Consider the following 20,289-nt stretch of genomic DNA (forward strand, 5'->3'; position numbering starts at 1 on the left):
CAGTCTTTCTTCATAAGACAGTCCTGACATCCCAGGAATCAGTCTGGTGAACCTTCTCTGCACTCCCTCTATGGCAATAATGTCCTTCCTCAGATTTGGAGACCAAAACTGTACGCAATACACCAGGTGTGGTCTCACCAAGACCCTGTACAACTGCAGTAGAACCTCCCTGCTCCTATACTCAAATCCTTTTGCTATGAAAGCTAACATACCATTCCCTTTATCAGGCTTTACCAGTATCAGGCCAGAACCCTTCCTTAGACTGCTCTGTGCAAAGCATTTAATTTGGTATCACATTCATATTATAGGTAGTTCTGCTAAAAATGCATTTCCAGAAAACCAATTGGTTGTTATGCGAGTGATGGTTTACAGATTGATGGGAGCTTGTGTGGGAAAGAACTGCAGATGCTGATTGAAATCGAAGGTAGACACAAAATGCTGGAATAACTCAGCATGAGAGGCAGCTGCTCTGGAGAGAAGGAAATGGGTAACGTTTCTGCTCGGGACCCTTCTTCAGACTTTGCTATTTGCATTACATGTGCCTCATTGATTATACCATGATTGCGATCAGGAAACTTGTATAAATCTCTGCTTTGAAGGTAACTAAAGCCTGTTCTTAACTGTATCTTATGACTATTGGCAGAACAGGATAAATAAAGTTGTATCATATCCTATCGTTCTGTTATAATGCAACATTCTTTACACAAGGTTTATCGCGTTATGGCATAACTACATGTATAATCATAAAGACACCACAAAAAACAAACAACCTGACTGGAAAACATATTGGAGCGTACCAAAGTTCTGAAAGAAACAATATACATTTCAATATACATCAAACTTCCACTAATAATATGTTGTTTTTTTTGCTTGACCTATCTCTCAAGGTCATAGGACAAACTCTGGAATTATTCAGTTAAATGCTTCATTGTATTGTAAAAGTTACTAAAATGGCTGAAGGGTCCAGTGGAAAAATGAAACTTATTTGCAGGCCAGGTTTGATCGCATGGGATGCAAGGAGATTCAATTGAATAGATAGGAATTGGCTTCATGGAAGGAAACAGAGAGTGATGGTGGGAGATAGACACAAAATGCTGGAGTAACTCAGCGGGACAGGCAGCATCTCTGGAGAGAAGGAATGGTTGACGAGACCCATCGGGTTGAGACCCTTCTTCAGACTGATGGTGGAAGGTTGCTTTTCGGACTGGAGGCCAGTGACTAGTGGTGTGTCTCAGGGTTCGGTGCTGGGCCCATTGTTGGTTGTCGTCTATATCAGTATTTTGGATGAGGATGTACATGGCAAGATGAGCAAGTTTGCAGATGACACAAAATTGGGTGGTATTGCAGATGGTAGAGATGGGTGTCAAAAATTGCAGCAGGATCTTGATCGGTTGGGCAGGTGGGCTGTGGAATGATTGATGGAATTTAATACAGAGAAATGAGAGGTACTGCATTTTTGGAAGCCAAACATAGGTATGTCCAACACAATGAATAACAGGGCTCTGGGAAGTACTATAGAGCTATAGTACTATAGAGGGACCTAGGATCACTTTCAAGGCACAGTGCAGGTACATCATTCCTTGAAAATGCATCACAGGTAGATAAGGAGGTCAAAAAGGTTTTCGCCACATTGGCCTTCATCAGTTAGTGTATTGAGTATAGAAGTTGGGAGGTCATGTTGCAGTTATATAAGACGTTGGTGAGGCCACATTTCGAGTATTGTGTTCAGTTTTCGGCAACATGTTATAGAAAAGATGGAAAGGGTACAGAGAAGACATATGAGGATGTTGCCAGGGCTCGGGGGGCCTGAGCTATAGGCAGAGGTTGAGCAGGCTAAGACTCTATTCCTTGGAGAGCAGGAGGATGAGGGGTGATCTTATAGTGGTGTACAAAATCATGAGAGGATTAGGTTGGGTAGATGCACAGAGTTTCTTGCCCAGAGTAGGGGAATCAAGAACCAGAGGGCATAGGTTTAAGGTGAGGGGGGAAGGAAAGGTAACTTATTTTACACAAATGGTGGTGGGTGTGTGGAACGAACTGCCGGAGGAGGTAGTTGAGGCAGGTACTATCATAACATTTAAGAAACATTTAGGCAGGTACATGAATAGGAACGATTTAGAGGAACATGAGTCAAATGCAGGCAGATGGGACTAGTGTCGATGGGACATGTTTGCAAATTGGGCGGAAGGGCCCGTTTCCACACTGTCTGACTTTCTGACTCTATGCAACAGATCAATGATCTATTTCTCAGCTTAAGGGTGTTTCGACCACTATTGTTTCATTGTCTGATTCACTGGCTCATTCAATATAGACACACCCACATTTTTCAATAAACACACAAAGAAAAGTTTAACGAGTTGCAAATAGTTTAGGAGAATGCATTTATAATAGATACATCAAAAAGCAAAGTGTGTGTCATTTATGACTCATTTTACTATGACTACATACCTGCCCAGACAATTTAATAAAAAGGTCACTATGAATGCACCAAACAGGCCACCAATGGCAGAGATGGAGACTATTAGTGACCAGAGAAGAGTTAACGATTTAGCTTCTAGTGCTGTTCCATAGTGCTTTATCCACGATTCATTGCAAAATCTTTTAATATACTGAAAAAGAAAATAAATAAATTACTAACTGTATCAAAAATCACACAACAAATTAAATCAACAACAAGGATTTTTCTATATTTCTTGTGAATAAATATTATAAATCTGCAATTAGGCACTCTAACCATACAAGATATTGATTTGGTAAATTTCCAAGAACGATTAAAGGGCCTGTCCCACTTGGGCATCATTTGCGCGTCATTTACACGACATCATTTACGCGTAACGACACATGATGCGCGCATGGTGCGCATTACGAGCGCATGGTGCATGGTGACGTAGGCAGTGTTGCACGCGGCACCCCAGGATTTTGGGATTCACAAAATCTTCGCGCACCACCTGCATGACGCGCAAATGACGCCCATGTGGGTGGGGCAGGCCCTTAAATCACATTTATCGGGAGCCCAAAACCCCCAATTTTTTAAATAACTATTTTAAATGCAAATCTGACAGAATTTTTACCAACAGTTTGTTTTGGTTTAGTTTATTGTCACATGTACCAAGGTACAGTGAAAAGCTTTTTTGTTGTGGGCTATCCTGTCAGAGGAAGGACTATACATGATTACAATCAAGCACCATCCACAGTGTAGAGATACAGAATATAAAGAATAATGTTTAGTGCAAGATAAAGTCCAGACAAGTTCAAGGATCTCCAATGAGGTAGATGATAGGTCAGAACCACTCTATAGTTGATGATAGGATGGTTCAATTGCCTGATAACAGGAGAGGGGAGAAGAGGGAGTGACCAGGGTGAGAATGGTCCTTGATTAAGCTGCTGGCCTTGTGTAATGGTCTGGGCTGCGTCCACAATTCCCTGCATTTTCTTGCGGACTTGGATGGTGCTGTTCCCAAACCAAGCTGTGATGCATTTTGAGAAAATGCTTTCTACGGCGCATCTGTAGAAGTTGTTGAGGACATGCCGAACTTCCGAAGCCATGCCAGGAAGTAGAGGCGTGCTTTCTTGGCCATTGCTTTGACATGACTGGTCCAGGATAAATTGCCGGTAATGTATTACTTCGTAACCATCTTTACTTCGCCGCCATCAATGCATCACCAGGGTACATGTACTGCTTTGCTTTCTGAAGTCAGTCATAACCCCCTTCGTCTAGCTGACAGGGAAAGGTTCAGCTGCATACTGCTGAATAACCTCTCCAGCCATTACAATCTGGGTTTTTTTTTAGATTTACCATTCCCTCAGCATAATTATTACAAAATTCATCCCATTAGCTTCAAATTCAGTATCAGTATATTGTATTGGCCTTGAAATGGTGGGCATATGTAAAGTGCTGCCAGAAGAAGTAGTTGAAGCAGGTACAATAACAACATTTAAAGGTTACTAAACCAAGTGTAGACCCATTGGGTCTGCTCCCCCAACGCAAGATTCCACCACTCACCCGTTCCCCCAACGCAATATTCCACCACTCACACATAGCCCCCAACTGCGCAGGCGTGGCTCATTTCCCCTCATCCCCAGCACTCCCTCCCCCTCCTCTTCACCCTCCTTCTTCAATCCCTAGAGAGGGAGGGGGTAGAGAGGGAGGGGAGATAGAGTGGGGGTAGAGAGGGAGGGGAGAGAGAGAAGGAGGGGGTAGAGGGGGAGGGGGTAGTGATGGAGGGATGGTAGAGAGAGGGGTGGTAGAGAGGGATGGTAGAGAGGGAGGGGGGTAGAGAGGGAGGGGGAGTAGAGAGAAGGGGGGTAGCGGGCAGCCGCGGGGCACCGGCAGCCGCGGGGCACCGGCAGCCGCCGCCACTCCTCGTTCACCGCGAGCACTGGAGTGGCCCCTCCTGCCTTGCGAGTGCATTATGACATCAGTTGGATTGTTTGTTTTCCAAAATGGGTGAGTTTGGGTTGTTCTTAAACTTTCTAGGATCAAAAAGTTCACAGATATAGGACGAAACACACACACACACACACACACACACACACACACACACACGCACACACACACACACACACACACACACACACACACACACAGACACACACACATAGTTATTGTGCATAAAGAAACCGTATAATGTTTTAGGTTTATGATTTTTAACATAGCAAATTCTGTTGAAAGGTCACTGATTTGAATTTTTAAACTCTGTTTCTCTCTCCACAAGTACTGTCTGCTGAAGGAAATAGGCAACGTTTCAGGCCGAAACCCTTCTTCAGACTGATGGGGGGTGGCGGGGAGAAGAAAGGAAAAAGGAGGCGGAGGGATGGGAGGAGACAGCCCGAGGGCTGAGGAAGGGGAGGAGACAGCAAGGGCTAACAAAATTGGGAGAATTCAATGTTCATGCCCGCAGGATGCAGGCTCCCCAAGCGGAATATGAGGTGCTGTTCCTCCAATTTCCGGTGTTGCTCACTCTGGCCATGGAGGAGACCCAGGACAGAGAGGTTGGATGGGGAAAGGGAGGGGGAGTTGAAGTGCTGAGCCACCGGGAGGTCAGGTAGGTTCTTGCAGACCGAGCGGAGGTGTTCGGCGAAACGATCGCCCAGCCTCCGCATAGTCTCACCGATGTAGATCAGCTGACATCTAGAGCAGCGGATGCAATAGATGAGGTTGGAGGAGATACAAGTGAACCTCTGTCGCACCTGGAATGACTGTAGGCATAGTAGGCATTGACTACAAAACAGATCAGTGTGTCCATATACCATTATATAAATATATACACACATGAATAAATAAACTGATTAAGTGCAAATAACAGATAACGGGCTATTAATGTTCAGAGTTTTGTCCGAGCCAAGTTTAATAGTCTGATGGCTGTGGGAAAGTAGCTATTCCTGAACCTGGTTGTTGCAGCCTTCAGGCTCCTGTACCTTCTACCTGAAGGTAGTGTGGAGATGTGTGTGTGGCCAGGATGGTGTGGGGCAGCTCTGGAACTAACCTTCCATGTGGAACCTTGTCGAATGCCTTACTGAAATCCATGTACATAACATCTACAACCCTACCCTCATCGACCTTTTAGGTCACATCTTCAAAAAAGATTTGTGAGACACGACCTCCCACGTACAAAACCATGCAGACTATCCCTAACCATCCAAATGCCTGTATAACCTATCCCTCAGAATACTCTCCAGCAACTTACCAACTACAGATGTTAAGCTCATCGGCTTATAGTTCCCAGCATTTTCCCTGCAGCCCTTCTTGAAAAGAGACATAACATTTGCCACCCTCTTCCGGCACTTCTCCTGTATTTTAAGCTGGATCGATCATCAGCAATGAAACCACGAGTCAGATCGACAGTCAGCACACACACACACACAAAAACACCCGGTGGGGGCCAGGAAAAGCGGGGGAGCGCTGTCTGAAATTCACACCAGCGATGAACAGAAAGGTAAAAGACGGCTGTCAGTGTACGGTAAAGGGCCTGTCCCACTTGGGCGTAATTTACGCGACATCATTCACGCATCGTGCGTCGTGATGCGCGCATGGTGCGCATTACGCGCGTATGGTGTGTGTTGATGTGCGCGGCGCGCCAGGATTTTGGGATGTACAATATCTTTGTGTGCCATCTGCGCGACACGCAAATGACGCTCAAGTGGGACAGGCCCTTAAGTCTTTTAGAGAGCAGGGGGGGGGGGAGAGAGGGGGGGGGGGAGAAGGGGGGGGGGGAGAAGGGGGGGGGAGAAGGGGGGGGGGAGAGAAGGGGGGGGGGAGAAGGGGGGGGGGGAGAAGGGGGGGGGGGAGAAGGGGGGGGGGGAGAGGGGGGGGGGGGAGAAGGGGGGGGGGGGAGAAGGGGGGGGGGAGAAGGGGGGGGGAGAAGGGGGGGGAGAAGGGGGGGAGGAGAAGGTGGGGAGAAGGGGGGTAGAAGGGGGTTAGAAGGGGGGGGGGGGAGAAGGGGGGGAGAAGGAGTGGAGACGCTTTCAAGAAGCCAGACAACTTTTAATAAACTTTTACGGGCATTTTACATTACCGGTCGGTTTTCCTTGGTTCTGAAAACTCCAATGAGCCAATTAAAATACCCGGTCAGCCAAGGAGATTGCCTACGGCTACCATCGACTGCCTATAACTACATGACGACCCCACTACCACTGCACTATGAGTTCAAAAGAACCAATCCGACCAATTTTTACTCGCAGAAAATTTTTCAGCATGATGAAATTTTCCTCGACCAAACTGAGGCTGCGAGTATGCGGGAACTTCTCTCAAGCATGAAGGAGAGTTAAAGTGACCTCCTAGGACCTCGTGTCAACCGTACTGCGAGTTTGTGGCGAGCGCAAACTCTTCTAAACTCGCAAATTAGGTCACCATAGTGGGACAGCCCCTTAAGGATGACTCGTAAATTTCAACCAGGGCTCCCGCAATTTCCTCTTTCGCTTCCTGCTATCAGATATGTCCTTGGATATATCTGCAGGCCCTGGAAATTTGTCTACCTTCATACACGATAGTACCTTCAGTACCTCTTCGACGGTAACACTGACTGCTCTCAAGGCACTTCCATTGACTGCCCCAAGTTTCTCCGCCCTTCTGTCTTTCTCCGCTGTAAATATAGAGGAGAAATACTCATTGACAACCTTGCCCATCTCCAGTGGCGCCTGAGAGGTCCCACTCTCTCTCTAGTTACCCTTCTCCCCCTTATGTATTTATAAAATCTTTTGGGATTGTCCTTAATGCTACCCGCCAGAGCTATCTCCTGGCCCCTTTTTGAACTTCTGATATCTATTTTTCAGTTTACTCCTTAATTCCAGAAACTCCTCCAGGGATGCATTTGATCGCAGCTGCCTATACCCGTCCCATGCATCCTTCTTGTTTTGGAGAAGATATTGCACAATAAAACACAAACATTAGCAAAATAGCCACAAGCTTGCCATGAATATCATCTTCAAATGATTCTCATAATTTTGTATGACTGAAATGAAGGCATAGGAACCATGAAACCATCAACATGTTAGAAATCTAGTATTTAAAAGTGTAATAAGTATCTCTGGCCTTTACAAATAAACTCAATGTCAGAGTAGATATTGATCACATTATAAATAGTGAATTAACTCAGAATTCAGTAGGGAACGGAATAATTAACTTTACAATGAACACATACATGGAAGACTCAAGGAACTGCAAATGTTGGAATCTTGAGTAAAACAGAAAGTGTTGGAGTAACTCAGCAGGTCAGGCAGGATCTGCATAGATGACATTTCGGGTCACCACCTATCAATGTATTCAAGAGAGATTTGGATACAGCTCTTAGGACTAATGGAATCAAGGAATATGGGGAGAAAGCAGGAACAGGGTACTGATTTGGATGATCAGCCATGATCATATGGAATGGCGGTGATGGCTAGAAGGGCCAAATGTCCCAAGGCCCCAAGGTGAACTGAAACAGTTGTTCAATTGAGAACAAGTTCACCCAGGCAAATGAGCATGTCGATGGAGAGAACAAGTTGTCAAAGGGTGATTATACATCCACAGGAAGGAAAAGCCATGTTAAAGAAGGCCCACTGTAAGCTTGAGGAGCATCAACTCTTCAGCCTAATGGCTACATTATAGCCTTTGGAAAATACCTGATATTCAACAATACCACCTGGAGTATTGTGTGCCATTTTGGTCTCCAAATTTGAGGAAGGACATTCTTGCTATTGAGGGAGTGCAGCGTAAGTTCACCAGGTTAATTCCCGGGATGGCGGGACTGTCATATGCTGAGAGAATGGAGCGGCTGGGCTTGTATACTGTGGAATTTAGAAGGATGAGAGGGCTTATTGTTGAAACATATAAGATTATTAAAGGATTGGACACGCTAGAGGCAGGAAACATGTTCCCGATGTTGGGGGAATCCAGAACCAGGAACCACAGTTTAAGAATAAGGGGTAAGCCATTTAGAACGGAGATGAGGAAACACTTTCTTACACAGAGAGTTGTGGAATTCTCTGCCTCGATGGGCGGTGGAGGCCGGTTCTCTGGATACTTTCAAGAGAGAACTAGATAGAGCTCTTGAAGATAGCGAGTCAGGGGATATGGTGTAGATCAGTGTCAATCATGTTATGAGTCATACTGTAGCTCCGCCCACTAGTCTAATAGAAAGCCTCTCTTCCCTATCTTCTCCTGTCTAGAGTTAAGGGCCTGTCCCACGAGCATGCGACCTGCATGCGGCAAGCACGACTAAACCGGAAGCGGGGGCCGCGCGGAGGTCGAGTGATCCCCGTACAGGGCCTGTCCCACCAGCATGCGCCTACATGCGGCGAACGCGACCAAACCGGAAGCAGGGGCCGCGCGGAGGTCGAGTGAGTGAAGCGAAGTCCGAAGGGCGTGCGCAGTGTCAAGACGCTGCGTATGGCATCAAGACACTGCGTATGCCCGTCGAGGCGGTGCGTACGGCATCGAGGCGGCTGCGGGCCGGCAGGCTGTTGCCGCGCGGAATTTTTGAACACGGTTAGTTTTTCGGAGCCGCGCGCGATGTCGGGACCTGCTCCGCACAACTCCATACGGCTCCGGCGATCGAAGTGGGACTGGCCCCGCGAGGCCGTACGGCTCAAGCGACCACGTTAGGTTGCACTTGCCGAAAGGAGTCGCATGATCGTGGGACAGGCCCTTTATGCGTTAAGATGAATTTATCTATGCTGTAATGTTAATAAAGGTCTTTGGATCTTAATCACTGGGTGTGAGTTAAGTTATTCCAACAACAGAGACCAACAACATGGTGTCAGAAGTCACGGACTCACTCCTTACCTAATTATATTGCTTTTATTTTTGTTTGTAATTTTCTACGTTATATGTTATACCATGGTTTCTGCTCTCAGAAAACCAGAGATCCTGGTGTTTGACGAAGACCTCGCAGAAAGGCGGCGCATATTTGAAGGAGATTTAACCATTTACATAGCAGCGGCTCACCCGGCCGCTGCTCCAGGTGTTCGTGCCTCAATCCCCCTAAATCTGGCAGGCACAGAAGCTGCTCGACATGCCAGAAGATTTCACTATGAACCAGCTTGGTTCGACCTGGCTGGTGCCCAGATTGATCGCACTGAATCTATCTGGGACCCCGAATGCTTGCTACGCAAGTTCCGACGGTTATGTGAGTTAAGAACTAACTTAATCATGGAGAGGCATTTGTTTTTTTCACGAAGCCAAAGGCATGGCGAACCGGTTGAAACTTATGTTAGTGCTTTGAAGCACATTGCCAGTCGATGCGATTTTGGGGATTTATGTGACAGCTTAGTCTGTGACCGTCTTGTCCAAGGTGCCCGCAATGGTAAATTAGGGGATGAATTACTGAGAGATACTGAGCTTACTCTAGAGACTGCTGAAAACCGCTGCCTCGTTGCTGAAATGGCTGATGCTCATACAAAAGTTTTAGGACATGGCCCCCACTCTGCTCATGACATTGATGTTGCTGGCACATCTTATCAAGCCTCTCGCCATTCTATCGTTAAACTCATAGACAATTGTTTTAACTTGGGGGTTCGCATGTTGCAGTTCGTGACCGTTGCCCTGCGTATGGAAAATGTTGTGGTTTCTGTAAAAAAAGGAACCACTTCTTCAAATGCTGCCACTCGCCTAGCAACAGAGTTCAAACAAGACAATCTGTCAATTCACTCGACCATGAGAGACTGCTCTCGGAACGCTCTCAACCAGCTCCCACGGATTTGCAGGCTGCCAGCGAAGGGTATGATTTAGATGTTCACTCCCTGTCTTATTTACCACATAAGCTTCAAGAACCCAAGGTCGCCCAAGGTACACAATTTCGATTAACCCTGAGTTACTTCCAGTTGTTCGTCAAGCACACAGGATTCCCCATGCTATGCAGGACCGTGTTCAAAGTGAACTCAACAGAATGGTGTCTCTAGGTGTAATTGTCCCCATCGCTGACCCCTCAGATTGGGTCTTGACCATGGTTGTGGTAACAAAGAAGAATAAGGACAAAATATGGATTTGCATCAATCCCAAGGACTTAAATGCCTCATTTGCGATTGCAGGCCTAAATGCATTTCGTTGTCTCTGTACTGTACACTGACAATGACAATTAAAATTGAATCTGAATCTGAATCTGAATTAAACACAGCCATTAAACAACCTCACTATCCCATACGCAGGGCAAGCGTTGTCTGCGGAGGGCGCTCAGCATCGCCAAGGACTGCTCTCACCCCAACCATGGACTGTTTACCCTCCTACCATCCGGGAGGCGCTACAGGTCTCTCCGTTGCCGAACCAGCAGGTCCAGGAACAGCTTCTTCCCGGCGGCTGTCACTCTACTCAACAACGTACCTCGGTGACTGCCAATCACCCCCCCACCCCCCGGACACTTATTATCACTTATTATTATTTATTCAAATCATTTGCTATGTCGCTCTTCCAGGGAGATGCTAAATGCATTTCGTTGTCTCTGTACTGTACACTGACAATGACAATTAAAATTGAATCTGAATCTGAATCTGAATTAAACACAGCCATTAAACAACCTCACTATCCCATGTGCACTGTGGACAAAATTGCAGTGCAGCTGGCTGAGGCAACTGTATTCACAGTACCAAGAGTTCATTCTGGCAGATTCCGCTGGAACGCAACTCCTCTAAGTTAACTAACTTCAGCACACCGTTCGGGCGATACAGATTTCTTCGCATGCCTTTTGGCTAAGCTCTGCAAGTGAAGTATTTCAATGAGCTATGGAGCAATTGTTTGCAGGTTACCCATGCTCCATTGTAGTAGATGACATCCTCGTTGCTGGACGAACTATCGAAGAACACAATGCTGTTCTGACAAATGTCCTGGATCACGCCAATGCCATCAACCTCAAGCTAAACCCTCAAAAACGCAAATTCAGGGTAAGTGAGGTGAAATACATAGGCCATGTGTTCACTATGGACGGCCTAAAAACTGATCCGGCGAAAACCAGTGCCATCAATGAGCTCCCAGCACCCACAGACGTGTTCAGTCGTCAGAGATTCATTGGCATGGTTAAATACTTGAGCAAATTTATTCCGGACTTCAGTGAAATATCAGCCCCGCTGTGCCAGCTTACACACAAAGACAATGCTTGGACCTGGCACGAGCACCAGCAGAGGGCATTGGACACTCTTAAGCAGATGTCTTGTGCTCCTACTCTCGCTTATTTTGATCCTAAACGACCGGTCACACTGACTAGTGATGCTTCACAACACGGACTTGGCGCAGCATGTCTTCAAAATGATGGTAACGGCAACAAGCCTGTCGCCTATGCCTCGCGCACCATGACTGACACAGAACAACGCTATGTCCAAGTTGAAACTGAGCTGCTAGCAGTCGTTTTCACCTGCAAGAAATTTAACGACTTTATCTTTGGACATATGGTCACGATTGAAACTGACCACCAACCTCTGGTCAGCATCTTTAACAAACTGATTCATGCCTCTCCAGGACACCTGCTGCAGATGTTGCTGCAACTTCAAAAATATGACATTGTCCTGACCTACATGCGTGGTAAGGATATGCACCTGGCTGACACTCTCTTGAGTGCACCTCGGAAGACCTGCAAGGGCTGCCCTCGCCGGATGATGACTTTATCGTAATGACTGTGTCTATTATTCCCTCGTCCTGGTTGCCCACACTGCTGCTGACAGTACTTTACAGTTGCTCGCCTCCGTCATTAAGCGTGGCTGGTACCGCTGCAAGTTCGGCCCTTCTTTGCCGTCCGCGATGAGCTAGTGCTGCAGGACGGCATTAACGTAAAAGGCCATAAGGCTGTGGTTCCTGCTTCGCTGCACAGCAAGTATTTTAACGCTGTCCATGCAGGGCACCCAGGCACTGAAGCTACTGTCTTACGAGCAAAAAACATGTTTTACTGGCCTGGTATGGCTGAATACTTCCTCGAGAATGTGGCATCCTGTGCAGTGTGTAATAGCTTGGCAACTCATCAACAAAAGCAACCACTTCTCTCACAACCAGCTCCTGCCCTCCCATGGTCTACAGTGGCAACTGACATACTTGAATGGCATGGCAAGCAGTAACTGGTACTTGTCGACTCGTATTCCGGCTGGTTTGACATCGATTTTCTTGGCAGCCCTACTTCTTGCGGGGTAGCTTTAAAACTCGCTCGCCATTTTGCAGACCACGGAGCTCCTTGCATACTGCTATCTGATGACGGCAGTCAATTTACCAGCCAACACTTCAAGCAGTTTGCTGCATGCTGGGGTTTTTGCCACATCACCAGTAGCCCTGAATATCCACAGTCGAATGGACTAGCTGAACGGGCTGTCAAAAGTGCCAAACAGCTCATGGAACGATCCCACAGAGCTAATTCCGATGTGTATGTGGACCTGCTCAACCTATGCAACATCTCCCGCGACCCCATCTTGGGTTCACCTGCTCAACGTTTATTGTCAAGGTAGACCCGAGCCACGGTGCCTGTGGCCAATCAGGCATTGATTCCACAGGTGGTCCCACCATCGGAGTCCAGTCCTGGCGGTAGCAAAAGCATGACGTTCAAAAACAGTGGTATGACAAAACAAGCAGGCCGCTGCCACCATTAACCAAGGGGCAGATGGTTCGTTTGCAAACCGACAAAGGTGTAATTTCTGGAACTGCCTCAGAGCCACGCTCATACTTGGTCAGTGCTGATGGCGGCACCTACAGACGTAACAGAAAAAATATCCTGCCTGTGAATGAGCCGGCTCCACCTCCGTGTTATCCTGACCGCACAAGTGTACTTCCATCCACGTCCAGCGGCATCGGTCCGTCTGTATCAGCACAACAACCCACTTCTGAAACGGCTGCTCTGCCAGTGGCGACGCCACCTCCGCCTGTGCCAAAGTCCCCTGTTTCATCGCCAGGAATGCCGTTTCAATCTCCGCCACCCATCATGCTATCGACTCTGTCCCCGGTGGCGAAAAACGGAGATGGTTTATATCGCACATGTTCTGGTCGTGTTTGCAAGCCCACCGTGAAGTACCTGGGCTATGTTGGACTTTCTCCAGCTTATTATCAACTGCTATGCATGCCTTATTTAGTTAATGTTTTTGTACTGACATTTAATTCTTTAAGAGGGAGGATGTAGATCAGTGTCACTCATGTTATGTCATATTGTAGCTCCGCCCACTAGTCCAATAAAAAGCCTCTCTTCCCTTTCTTGCCCAGTCTAGTTATGTGTTAAGATGAAGTTACCTATGCTCTAATGCTAATAAAAGTTTATGGATCTTAATCACTGGGTGGGAGTTATTCTAGTTATTCTAACAACAGAGCCCAACAACAATGGGGAGAAGGCAGGAACGGGGTACTGATTGTGGATGATCAGCCATGATCACATTGAATGGCGGTGCTGGCTAGAAGGGCCAAATGTCCTACTCCTGCACCTATTGTCTATTATCAGGTATTTACCCAGCTCTGTTTGATTAAAAAATGAGCAACTCGGTGTGACTCAGTCTGAAGAAAGGTCTCGACCCGAAACGTCACCTATTCCTTCTATCCAGAGATGCTACCTGTCCTGCTGAGTAACTCCAGCATTTTGTGTCTTGACTATTACTCATCTATCTGTAATTCAGTTTCTTCTCTACCTCCTGGCCTGTCGGAACTGTGGTTATTTCATACATCTCTGGCCTGCATTTCACAGCTTGTCCATATAAGCCTTTAGTTACCACCCCCTTGTCTCTCTAACTGCCCTAATTGACTTATCAACCAGAAGACTTCTTCAACTTGGTTATAGCCTAGTCCTACCAAATCAGCAATATTCCTTTGTCCAACCCATGGTTTGCCTCACACTCTGCAACTTAAAGCTGACTCGTCTTCGCTCCTTCCCAGCTTGATAAGGTGACCTGAAATGTTAACTCCAGTTTTCTTTGCACAGATGCTGCCTGACCTGCTGAATGTTTCCAACATTTTCTTTTAATTTGAATTTCCCATCTGTAGTTTTGTATTCTGGATAATGCCACCCCAAACCTGAAGAGAAGTTCTCCTTCTCCAGTACCGTGCAATATCAAGTTTCTTCTCCAATGACCTGATAGATATACATTATATTGTGAGGCATAGATCGGAAAGATAGTCAGTGTCTTCTTCACCCAGGGTAGAAATGTCATATGCCAGAGATCATTTCTATTGCACTCGAGGTTCTCACCTGGTTTAAGAGAAATGTTATTCAAAAGTTTATAAATGATAGGAGCAGAATTAGGCCATTCAGCCCATAAAGTCTACTCCACCATTCAATCATGGCTGATCTATCTCTCCCTCCTAACCACATTCCCCCTGACACCCGTACTAATCAAGAATCTATCTATCTCTGCCTTAAAAGTATCCATTGACTTGGCCTGCACAGCCTTCTTTGGCAATGAATTCCACAGATTCAGCGCCCTCTGACTAAAGAAATTCCTCCTCATCTCCTTCGCAAAGGAACGTCCTTTAATTCTGAGGCTATGACCTCTGGTTCTAGACTCTCCCACTAGTGGAAACATCCTCGCCACATCCACTCTATCCAAGCCTTTCACCATTCGATCATCCCTGTCTCAAAGTAAAGGAGTCAGTGTGGCTTTGCGATACTGTCTGGTGGTCTAACATCCACTATTATAAAGTGCTACGAGAGCTTGGTCATGATACACATCAACTCTAGCCTCTCAGGCAACCTTGATCTATTGGAATAAAAAGGAACTGCAGATGGCTGGTTTATACCAAAGATGGACACAAATTGCTGGAATAACTCAGCGGGTCAGGCAGCATCTCTGGAGAAAATGGACAAGTGACGTTTCTGACTGGGACCCTTCTTAGTCTGAAGATGCTTCGGACTCTCCATCAAAGACGAGACGGAGTACAGCGATTAGTAACATGGTGTCAAGACAACAATCTCCTCCTTCAACGTCAGCAAGATGAAGGAGCTAGTTATTAACTTCAGGAAACAAGGTGGTATACATGGCCCTGACGTTGAGAGATTGCTGTCTTATGTGGCAGAGCCTGCAGATCAAACCCTTCAGTGACTTAACAACCCAAATAATTGGAAGCAGTCCATCATCTAACCTTCGGGGAGTGTGTACGTAGATGAAGATTTCTATATTAGTCTTCAAAGGGGCAAACTGGATAAATATTTAAGCATTAAAAAAATTGGAGGGAATCGTGGAGAGAACCAAAGCAAGGGACAAATGGATCTTCAAAACAGTCAGAGTGGATTTGCTAGTCCAGGTAGCCTCTTTATTATTCCACGATACTGTAAGTGAAATATTCTTTAAATACTTAATGCCATTGAAATAATAATAAAATAACTTTATTTATATAGCACTTTTCATACAATTGAGTGCAACCCAGTGCTTTCCACAAATACACAGTTCTAAACAAAAATACAATTTAAAACAGTAAGGACATAGACAGAATAGCATAAAAAGCACAGATTGATCTAAAAACATAATTTTTAAAAAAAAATGAGAGTAAATCATAATCTATACAACTAAAAGTCTCATCTTGACCACTTCCTGTCTGCGCTGTATATTAATTTTAGAAAAAATGCTAAATGGGGTGGGGGGGTGGGGCAGGACTATAAAACCCCGGATGCCTGGACACGAGTCAGTCATTCTGGAAGATCACGAATGGAGAGGCCACAACTGTGATTCTAAGCTGTGAAACAACAGAACTATGAGTCTGCAATGTACTTGCAATAAATGATCTGTTAGCTTTTAATGACAATGCAATGAGTTGTTTAGCCTGCCTTGTGCTTGAGACTGCAATGCAAAATGGAAATGAAATGGCGATGCCATGAGTTGTTTGGCCTGCCCTGTGCTTGAGACTGCAATGCAAATGGAAATGAAATGATAATGCCATGAGTTGTTTGGCCTGCCCTGTGCTTGAGACTGCAATGCAAAATGGAAATGAAATGGCGATGCCATGAGTTGTTTGGCCTGCCCTGTGCTTGAGACTGCAATGCTAAATGGAAATTAAATGGCAATGCCATGAGTTGTTTGGCCTGCCCTGTGCTTGAGACTGCAATGCAAAATGGAAATGGAAATGAAATGAGTTGTTTGGCCTGCCTGAAACCACTAATTTTGGCCCACAAGGCCCCTATCAGCTGAGAAACCAGTCCCTTTTGCCTGTATTAGCCCAGGAGGTGCATTTTGGCCCAAAATGCCCATGCCAGGCCAGGAAAAGCTCAGAAAAAGTGCCTTTCACTGAGATTTCACTCAGATCTTTTTTTTTTTTTTTAAGAGTCTTGTTGACTCATCAGGCCTGTACTAGCCCAGGAGGAGTCCCTTCGGCCCATCAGTAAGTATTCACTCTGCAAGTATTAAACCTCACCCCAGTATTTTTCTCCCTCCCTTCATTGGCTCCCTGTGAGATCCAGAAAAAAAGATGAAAAATGTCTAAAATTGATTCTCCACCCTCTCTCTCACAGACTCATCTGTTTTGGGCAGAATATCTGGCAGTTTCTGAGCTGCCAGCCCACCAGGCCTGAGTGACTGAGCTGCCAGCCCACCAGGCCTCAGTGACTGAGCTGCCAACCCACCAGGCCTGAGTGACATAGCTGCCAGCCCACCAGGCCAGAGTGACTGAACTGCCAGCCCACCAGGCCTGAGTGACTGAGCTGCCAGCCCACCAGACCCGAGTGACTGAGCTGCCAGCCCACCAGGTTGAGTGACTGAACTACCAGCCCAAGAATCCATTTGTCCCACAATGTCCATACTAGCCCTCTCGAAACCAGTCCCTTTGGCCCACAACACCCATACTAGCGCTCCCCTCCCTCCACACCCACCCACCCCACTGGCCACCAATATTGGAATTGGTAGAATATTGCGTTGGGGAACCAGCCCTCCTGTGTGAACATTGGACCCAACAGGGCCCACTTAGTCAAGTAATACTTTATTAGCCAAGTATGTTTTGCAACATATGATGAATTTGATTTGCCATAGTCATACCAATAAAAAGCAACAGAACACACAAATACATTATAACATCCATCACAGTGACTCCTCCACAATCCTCACTGTGATGGAAGCCGGAAAAAAAGTTAAATCTCTTCCATTCTTTGTTCTCCCGCTGTCAGTGCTCTCAAGCCTTCCGTTGACGGGGCGATATTGGTTCCCGTAACCGGCAGTCAGGTCCCCCGCGTCGGGGCTCCACATCGAGGGGATGTCAGCTCCCTGCTTCGGGGATCGACACCAGGTCGGGGCTGATCGAACCTTCTGTGACTTTGGAGCTTCCCGACATCAGCCTCTGCCCGAGACTGCGATGTTGAAATCTGCGGGCCACGGTTGGAGCGTCGATCCCAGGCAAGGGATTGGCTCTGATGGTAAGTCCCCGTGGTGGGGCTCAAAGCAAGGCTCGAGCAAGGCCGCCAGCTCCATGATGTCAGGCTGCAGAACAACCAGAGATACGAGCCGGAAAACAACCGCATCTCCGGCAAGGTAAGAGATTGAAAGAAAAGTTTCCCCAACACCCTCCCCCACCCCCCACATAAAACAAACCAGAGAACATTAACACATACTTTTAAAACACACTAAAAATAACAAAAAAAGACAAAAAGACAGACAGACCGTTGGCGAGGCTGCCATCGCTGACTGCGCTACCCAGTGGGGAAAAATGGACAAAAAACAAAAACACTGAGGTCAAATACAGAGTCCCGTATACTATAAGAGCACACAAGCTGCTGAAGGGTATGCTGAGATAAATACAAAAGAATAAAGGTGATTTTTACAATGTCATCAGAAGAAGTAAGGTCAGGTAAAAGCTTGATTGAAAAGATAAGTTTTTAGCTGCAGTTTAAAAATGTTAACTGTAAACTGAAACTCAGCAGATACTGCAGTATTTATTTATAGATACTGTAGCTTTGAAGCTATGCTTACATGTGCACTCCTTTGAACTGCTTTGAGTCTGAAGAAGGGTCTCGGCCCAAAACGTCACCCATTCCTTCTCTCCAGAGATGCTGCCTGTCCCGCTGAGTTACTCCAGCACTTTGTGTCTACCTTCAGTGTAAGGCAGTGTTTATGGTGGGAGAGCGAGCAGGAGTGGGAAATGCAGTCACCAGCCGTCTCTGAGTGAAGGAATGAGTCTGCTCATGGGCCTGTCCCACTGTACGAGTTCGCCCAAGAGCTCTTTTAAAAAAAAATCAAACTCATGGTAAGCAGGTAGAAGGTACATAGCGGGTACGTCGGAGCTCGGGATATCTCTTAGCAGCTCGTAATGCTAACGGCAGTTACTCGGGAAACGCAGTAAGCTCGGGAAAACTCATGAAGATTTTGCAACATGTTGTAAAATATCCACTAGAGCCCTGAGTACCTACGAGCGGCTGTTACCGTAATTCTTAGAGTTCGAATTAGGAAAACTCGGGAGAACTCTTGAATTAGCTCGTACAGTGGGACAGCCCCATGAGTGTTCCCAGCTCTGGTTGACTCAACCCAGCTCCTGGGGAGAAAGCATGTGGAAATGCCCCATTCCCACCCAGCAGAAGATGACTGCAGCCCCACAGCAGCCAGCAACTCCATTCCCATCCATCCCAACAGTCTCCCAAACACTTGCTCCTACAGTATGTACCATGTGTGTACACAAATCAGGTGGTCATGACATGGGGAGGACCAGTAAGCTATTCCATGTAGCTAGTATAATACGTGGAATCATCTTCCATGTAACTAGTAAACTATTCCATGTAACTAGTACACAGGGCAGTATTGTTCGGATTAACTTTACAAGATAATTTGTAGTCTAAATTTTCCATAAACTAAAATGAGACATTTATGCCAATCTGGAAGTAACTGAGGTTTACCATAACCTGCCAACTAGAGTTAGACACAAAATGCTGGAGTAACTCAGCGGGACAGGCAGCATCTCTGGAGAGAAAGAATGGGTGACATTTTGGGTCGAGACCCTTCTTCAGAAAACATCACCCATTCCTTCGGCTCTCTTCCCTGTACGGGGGTGACCCGACCTTTTCCTGTCGGGTCTCCGTTGTCGTTGGGGCCTAGCACCGTGGAACGGCCTCCAGCCAGAACGACCTGGGGGCTCCAGTCATGGAGCCTGCGGACTTACCATCGTGGAGCTCGCCGGCTTCGGAGCGTGGAGAGCTGTGGTGGCGCGCGACTGCGACTTGATTCCGGAGCTTCGGAGGCTCCAGCCGCAGGCCCGGTGGATGGTGACATCGGGAGCTCACGGGTCCCTGGTAGGAGAGCGCTTTTCAGAGCTCCCGCAACGGTAACTTCTCCTGCCCGAGTTGCGGGATTGAAAACGACTCGGAGCGGGGCCTTACATCGCCCGGCGCGGCTTTAATGCCCACGGGACATGCCATCGCCCGCCGGGGGCTTTAACAACAGGAAAGGATGGAGAGCAGGGGAGAGACAAGACTTTGCCTCCCACCACAATGACGAGGAGATTCACAGTGATGGATGTTTGTGTGAATTGAGTTGGTTGTGTGTCTTGTGAAATTGTTTCTTTTTGTTGTATGGCTGCAGAAACCAAATTTCGTTTGAACCTCATTTGAGGTTCAAATGACAATAAACAATTGTATAATTAAAAAAATCACCAAAAAAGGGCCGAGAGACAAAGGAAGACAGGCACCGGAGCAGGATGATGAAAAGCTTGATGGGCGAGGTGGATTTTAAGGGGAACTACAATGAAGAGGGTAAAGTACAGATCTGAGGGTTAAAAGTAGAGAACTCCAGACCAAGGAGAAAGACACAAAGCGCTGGAGGAACTCAGCGGGTCAGGCTGCATCTCTGGAGAACATAGATGGGTGACGATTCGGCTTGGGACCCACCTTCAGACTGATCAGTCTGAAAAAGAGTTTCGACCTGAAACGTCACCTACTCACGTTCTCCAGTGATGCT

The 20,289-nt window shown here is 46.7% G+C and overlaps 1 protein-coding gene across 1 annotated transcript in view; it reads right to left on the minus strand.

The window, feature by feature from the left end:
* Positions 1–20,289, minus strand: part of LOC116985621 (solute carrier family 2, facilitated glucose transporter member 9-like) — a 210,570-nt gene that overhangs the window by 156,923 nt on the left and 33,358 nt on the right. The window contains exon 4 of the mRNA XM_033040892.1: positions 2,449–2,609. Coding sequence (XP_032896783.1) covers positions 2,449–2,609 — 161 coding nt within the window. The remainder of the gene's footprint in view (positions 1–2,448; positions 2,610–20,289) is intronic.

This window comes from Amblyraja radiata, chromosome 1, assembly GCF_010909765.2.
Source record: "Amblyraja radiata isolate CabotCenter1 chromosome 1, sAmbRad1.1.pri, whole genome shotgun sequence".
Lineage (NCBI taxonomy): Eukaryota > Metazoa > Chordata > Chondrichthyes > Rajiformes > Rajidae > Amblyraja > Amblyraja radiata.